The sequence below is a fragment of the Oryzias melastigma genome, linkage group LG1 (assembly GCF_002922805.2).
Source record: "Oryzias melastigma strain HK-1 linkage group LG1, ASM292280v2, whole genome shotgun sequence".
Classification (NCBI taxonomy): Eukaryota; Metazoa; Chordata; class Actinopteri; order Beloniformes; family Adrianichthyidae; genus Oryzias; species Oryzias melastigma.
This window is the reverse complement of record NC_050512.1, coordinates 27,617,554-27,624,582: the sequence shown is the minus strand read 5'-3', so window position 1 is coordinate 27,624,582 and position 7,029 is coordinate 27,617,554. Positions and strand designations below refer to the sequence as shown.

The window sequence follows — 7,029 nt, the reverse complement described above, 5'->3', positions numbered from 1 at the left end:
TTTTAAATATTTCTTACAAATTCTAAGCCATTTTCCTGATCTCGACTGTTTTGCAAATGCAATTTCTGCTGTTGTTACTATGAAATTTCATATTTTAAGCAAAACAACAGTAGAAACTTGTATTTAAATGGTAAGAAAATACAATTCATGTAAAGAGTGAAGCAAAGGTTGAAGCACATGAATAAAGTTGAATTTTTCTTGATTTCTTTTTAGTTTGTTACTATTTTTTAAAAACATTTTTTACATTTATTTTGTTCTATTGTGCTCATCCTTGTACAGTAGTAAGCTTTTACATCACCTCCCTCCAGTAGAAGTCCCCATTTGTGTGTGTGTGTAACTTTAGTGATGACAAAGACTTTTTTATATTAGTTATCAGACATATCTGTTTAATGAAGTGGGTAAATGTCAAGTTTTCACCAGATATTATTCACAATCTGAGTTCAAAGCGGCTAATAAGAAAAGGCTGATGACCCAGCATTCTAATAGTATTTAAACACATCACTTACATCACATATTTGTGTTAATGCAGTTTTGTGTGTAACAAGTGATATTTAAAGATTTGTGCGTGTTGTTGTAATTTTAAGTTGTGCGTATGTAAATAGCATTTTATATATATTTTTTATTTTTTAGTTGTTTTACTTCTGCACAAAATATATTGTATGAGTTACAAATCAGGAATGACACGTGCACAAATCCAAAAATACACACAAATCTAGCAATATGCTTGTATAAATCCAAAGTTACGTCCTTATTAAGAAATTTGTACGCATAAATTTCAAAGTTACACACAAATTAAGGATTATGCACGCACAAATCGGGGTGAGTCTATTTTTTCTTCATAAACTTCTGCTTTAGCTGCTCAGGTTTTGAAAATAGAGCATGAACAGAGCAGGTACATTAGCTCCTGTAGAGCGCTTGTTACAGCTACAACCTTTGGTCAAGGTGAGTTTAAAGCACAAACTTTATGACATTTTTGTTTTTTAGAAAGGCCGATCTCCTTGCAGTAACACAATTTAAAAAAAAGAGCTAAAAGTAGAAATAACAAAAGTAATGATGATACTTTAAAGAATCCTGATATTTTAGATTTTTATTTTAGGTCCTTGTGACAACTTTGAGGAATTATTTTAACCTCTTTGCAAAACTTTAATAATTGCCATGTATTTTTGAGAAATTTCTATTTTAATCAATTTATTTGGCTTTTTGATGAAAATGGAACTGAACAAGGGATCCTTAAAAATAGTTTAGTCATAAAAGGCCTTCCTTAAAAAGACTTGACTTTAACGGACGTATATTAGATTACAAAACTGTACATTTTCACTTGTGCGAGCCAAAAACAAAATAATTATTTATATAGTAAGATTAAACTAATTGAAATAAGCAAATGTTCCAGTAGAATAGTATAGATTATAATATTAAGGATAGAATACCTTGTTTTCGGATGGATTCACTCAGGAAAAGGTTATTTGTTAAGTCGGTCTTTGTTTAAGCAGAATAAGTTGACTAGAAATTTCACAAAAATACCTGAATTTAAAACTTTTGCTGAGTTACAGTGACTGATGAACAGACCGTGGGCTGCATGGTGCTCCAGGCGAAATATGATTTAACTCATGAGAGTAATTTAATACTCAATAATTAAATAGTAATAATTTAAAAATGTTTTTAGAATTATAACATTTGTCCCTAGCCTGGGCGCCATGGTAGCGGTTTTGACAGGCATCTCCACTGTTTAAAGATATCCATTGTTAGGGGTTTAAAAAGTGTAAAAGAAAAACTATATAACCAGTTAAATTCTTCTTTTCCAACCAAAAACAAAAGTATTTTTCGACCGAAATGGGGAGGGGATGGGCTGAATTTCCAAGAAGTTGAATGCAAATAAAACAGACAAACCTCTCCTTTGAGTCAGTTTTTTTCCTCATCTTCCTTTATATATATATATATATATTTATCGGTTTTCAGAGTTTAACAAGAACATAAAACAAACAACAGCATGGTGGTACACGATAAAGTAATCTAGGCAGTAAAATATAGAACAGAGCATCATTCAGGTAAGTTTGTCCAGTAGAATAATAACTGTTTTCCATATTATATTTTAAAATATACATTTTCTTGTCATATAAGAGTTTATCTGATCTTCTCTAAATGAAGCACATCCTTTCTTTTTTGACCTTAAAGCTTTCTCTGAGGGCTTGTTTTACTGCTTTAAGGAGAGCCGCAGCACCGGGCAAAATTATTGATAAATATCAAACTTTTGAGTTATTTTATTCATGGTTTTAATTTTTACCTTTTTAAAAAAAAACATTTTTATACGAAATGAGTGGTGTGTTAAACTGTAAAAAACAAAAAAATCATTGAAATTTGGCGTCCCCTCCAGCAGATGGTACCCTAGGCGGCCGCCTAGGTTGCCTATGTCCAGGGCTGTTGCTGCTGATAAATCAAACATAATAAGGAAACATACAAAGGACATCGTTTTTTTTATTCCATTACTACAAGAAAACACACATTAAAACAATACAAAACATAATATGCAGAGTAAATGAAATGAAGCAGAATGATGAAAATTTCAAATAATTCTCTAAATTCTGTCGATTTTCTTCTGTACTTTGCAAAAGGCTAAAAATGTCTCAAATAAAACTTCTATAGGACTAATTATTCAGTGTTTTGTCTTAAAATGCATATTTCTATTTTGAGAAAATGCTTGGGTAAAAGTCGTGAACTAAAATGACCTGTAACTGCTCCATGTCCCTTCATCTACTAGATCTCCTCTCAGCGGTGAAGCTCTTGGCCGGCTCCACCGCTGAGATCGCAGCAGCATCCGTTGGTGAAGAGAGCTCGGCGGAAGCTGTGCCCCACGCGGAGGTTGACGGAATCGGTCTGGTGGAGACGCTCCTAGAAGCATCTGAAGAGGAACCTCATCCTGCAAGTGAGGTGGACCTGAAGGCTCCAAACAATGAAGGTGCACCTGCAGAGGATGAAGAAGCAGCACCAGAGGAGAAGGTCACTACTGCTGCAACAACAACAGAGGACAAGGAATCATCTGAGGAAATCCATCCGATTGAGGAGCCAGAAAACATCCTTCCTTCTACAGAAGCTCCTCCTGAAGATGCTGCTCCCTCTGAGGAAGCTACACCTGTTGAGGAGCTCACAGAAGATCCCACTTTAGGGGAGCAGACAATGCCAGAAGAGATTACAGCAGCTGCTTCCACCGGACCCTACCTGGAAGCGGTTTCCACTCCAGAACCCGAGGCAGAGTGCTGCCCGTCCTGCCATTCAGCTCCATCTACAGGAGAGGAGGAGCTGAGACCACCTGCTGATGCTCCTGTAGAGGATCTGGTCCCTGAGGTGGAGGAGAACACCACAGCTGGAGCCAAGGAGGAGTCTTCTTCACTGGTTGAGGAACAAAGTAAGAACTGTCAGTAATTATCTGATTGTTTTTCATTTGTTTGTTTTTCATCTTAATCTAAAAGCAGAGTTTTATCACTTACAAACTGTGTGTCTAAAACACTGTTGCAGGTTTTAGCTTTTAATTTAAAAAAAAGTTATATTTCGGTAATAAGCAGGGCTGTGTAATAGTTGTTGTTGTTGTTGTTTTAAATATATTCATATCACAATAAAAAATGTGTTTTTTTTATCCCTAATAAAACTCTTGGGACAACTTCAGGCTATGATAGTACAGACAATCATTTTCTGACCGTAATCATCAAAGTTCTCAGAGACAGTGAATGCACCAGGACTGCAGTTACCGCCCTCATCGATTTTGATTGGTCCTTCGTGTTAGCCCCGCCCCAATGCACCACAACAGGGCCAAAACTTTTTAAACTGAAATTTTCCGATCTGAAAAAGAAAAAAAAAAAGACTCAAAAGTGGAAAAAAGGTTTGAAACTGAAAAAAAATGTAAAGATTGAAATTTTGAGTTTTGAAACCCACAAAACATTTGAAGCTGAAAATAATTAAGTTAATTTAAGAATAACAAAAAGTTTTGGACATTTTACATATTTTTTGGCCAAACACCAATATTTTTTTCAATTTGTTTTATTCGGGGTTTCAAATAATATTGGCCACAATTTAGCTCCATACCTTTAAGGTTGTGCTCTCAGAAGTGCAGTTTCCTGTTTTTTATGTTGTTTTTGTTGTTGTCTGTTGCAGCGACCAACTCTCTGGCAGTGTTGGCAGCTGGGCTGTGACCCACTGTGCCTTCAGTGAATCGGGCCAGGCTGACGGATGACAAGAAGTAGGCGCCGTTGCATCACCTCTGTGAAGACTTGTGTCCTCTAGGGGCTACTGTTGCATTACTTTTCATGACCAAAGTGTTCTAGCTAGCAAGCAGCAAGTTTCTTGTTCATATTTAAACGTTATACTAGAGTGCAACCCATTTAAAAAGCTAATTTGTACTTTTTTTTCCTGATTAAACCCATCTCTTAAAAAGGATTGTGATAGTTTTAGCAAAGGGGTCTGCATTACCATTCGGTCCAGTTTTTTACAAACCAAACCCCAGCAAGAGCCACAAGAAAAATACACTTTATTTATGTTTTTGTGACCATTAAACATTTATTTATAAAATTTAGCATTTAAATGTTTGCAATAATTGAACTAGAACAATTTTAATGCATTTACTTTTGATAGCAGCATACACACGTTTCTTTCAAAATAAAATTTAACATGTGTTAAAGCATATATAGCAGCATGCACAAGTTCCTTTCAAAATAAAATGCAACTGTGTTAAAGCATGTATAGCAGCATACACAAGTTTCCTTCAAAATAAAATGCAACATGTGTTAAAGCATATATAGCAGCATACACAAGTTCCTTTCAAAATAAAATACATGTGTTAAAGCATATATAGCAGCATACACAGGTTCCTTTCAAAATAAAATACATGTGTTAAAGCATATATAGCAGCATACACAAGTTCCTTTCAAAATAAAATACATGTGTTAAAGCATATATAGCAGCATACACAGGTTCCTTTCAAAATAAAATGCAACATGTGTTAAAGCATATAAAGCAGCATACACAAGTTCCTTTCAAAATAAAATACATTTGTTAAAGCATGTATAGCAGCATACACAGGTTCCTTTCAAAATAAAATACACGTGTTAAAGCATATATAGCAGCATACACAAGTTCCTTTCAAAATAAAATACAACATGTGTTAAAGCATGTATAGCAGCATACACAAGTTCCTTTCAAAATAAAATACATTTGTTAAAGCATGTATAGCAGCATACACAGGTTCCTTTCAAAAATAAAATACGTTTTAAAGCATATATAGCAGCATACACAAGTTCCTTTCAAAATAAAATACACGTGTTAAAGCATATATATAACAGCATACACAAGTTCCTTTCAAAATAAAATACAATGTGAGTTAAACCATGGTTCTCTTGCTCGTAAGAAGTTGAATCTATCATGGTGACTCTGGTGCACCATTATCCCTTTTCTCCTTTTACCATCAAATATTAACCCTTTTATCACCGGAGCTCCAGTGTTTATAATCATTTTTGATTATTTTGTACCACTTGGTGTATTTTTTATTTTAAAAATAAAGCTGTGACATTTCTGAAATTTAGGAAAAAACTTTACCCAAATAGTGGTTTTCTAGTGCAACTCTGTATATGCTTTATCCTTGATGCACATAACAGTGTTTTAGACTATAATTTTAAAAAGAAATTTGCAGAAATAACCCGTAACCAGTTATATATGATCGCATAAATAATCACATAGTCAAATATAACACTTGCATGTATATTTTTATGCACTTTGCTCTCCTTTAATGGGATTAGCACAAAGCTTTTTGATGTGTTCAGATGTATTTTCCTGTAGCAAATTTATTACAATTTGTTCTCTGTATTATGGGCTCGAATTTGAAATAAAGTTGTGATTAAGTAAACTGCTTTGGTGCAATAAATTACTTCTGTTAATTAATTGTGAAAATTAAAACTAAAATGATTAAAAAATAGAAAAAAAATGTAGTATTTTTTTGTTTGAAAGATGTTTTTATTCTGTAAAGAACTCTCTGTTAATAATGTTTGAAAAGTGTTTTATAAATAAAGTTTGATTTGATATATTGCAAGTTACAAAAGCTCAGATTTATGCTTTAATCAGTTTTAAAATATTTTCCGTTTCTTTAATCCCCTGAAACTGTACCTGTCTGTATTACTTTGGTATCTAAGAACATTCTGTTATTAATGTTTTTTCTTTACAAGCCAAGAATTTATTAATTTTTATTATTTTTATCTCTGGTTTATCCAAAATCCTGCCTCAACAGCTGTTTATACAAAATTTTGAAGAATGCATCATATTTCTCCAAACCATACAGTTCCCAACTCTCTGAAAAGCTCCAGATGATTTAAAGGTATCCAATGAAAATCATCATTTCCAAGCAGAGAACTTTTGTCGACAAAACCTGAATAGGAGGCGGGCCTTGCTTATCAAGCTCATCTGGGGTGAAACCTTCTTCCTGCTACTTTAGACAAAGCTTACACTTAAAGCAGGCGTGGGTGACACTGAGCTGTTACTTAATTTATGCTTCTAGGAAAAAGACTGACCCAGACTGTGAGAGATCATATAATGCACCCCTTTAATCAGTCCTTTCTCTTTATTCTCCATCAATATGCATAAAAGACATCCATTTTTTTTTAGATATAGCTGAATTTCTTTACTAGCACGTCTTTACAGGTCTGTTTATGATTGACGTTTCTATTGTCACCCAATCGATACGTGCTGTTAAAAGAGGAGGATATTTATTTAGTCATTTTTTTCCTGATACTAGAGGGTGATTTCCACCTTCTTGAATTAAATAAACTTGGATTCAAAAGTTAATAAATTCATTCATGTCTCGATATGAGTTAGCTCAGTATTTCTTCAAATTTACATTTTAAAAAGCCAGTTTTTCCACGTTTGAGTACGGAAAAAAGAAAAACTTTTGATTAACACAATTATGAATTCAAAATTCAACAAAAAAGCTAAATTTTGGCTTGAAAAACTGAGCAAGATATGGATACAAAAATAACTTTTCTGAAAATTGTATTT

At 33.6% G+C, this 7,029-nt stretch overlaps 1 protein-coding gene across 1 annotated transcript; it reads left to right on the top strand.

Annotated features, from left to right (window-relative positions):
* Nucleotides 1-2,719: 2,719 nt before the first annotated feature.
* On the top strand, nucleotides 2,720-5,887 carry LOC112157568 (fibrous sheath CABYR-binding protein). Its single transcript, XM_024290380.2, has 2 exons — nucleotides 2,720-3,400; nucleotides 4,144-5,887. Exons 1-2 carry the CDS (start codon nucleotides 2,737-2,739, stop codon nucleotides 4,179-4,181), a joined length of 702 nt encoding a protein of 233 aa, XP_024146148.2. The 5' UTR covers nucleotides 2,720-2,736; the 3' UTR covers nucleotides 4,182-5,887.
* Nucleotides 5,888-7,029: the final 1,142 nt, after the last annotated feature.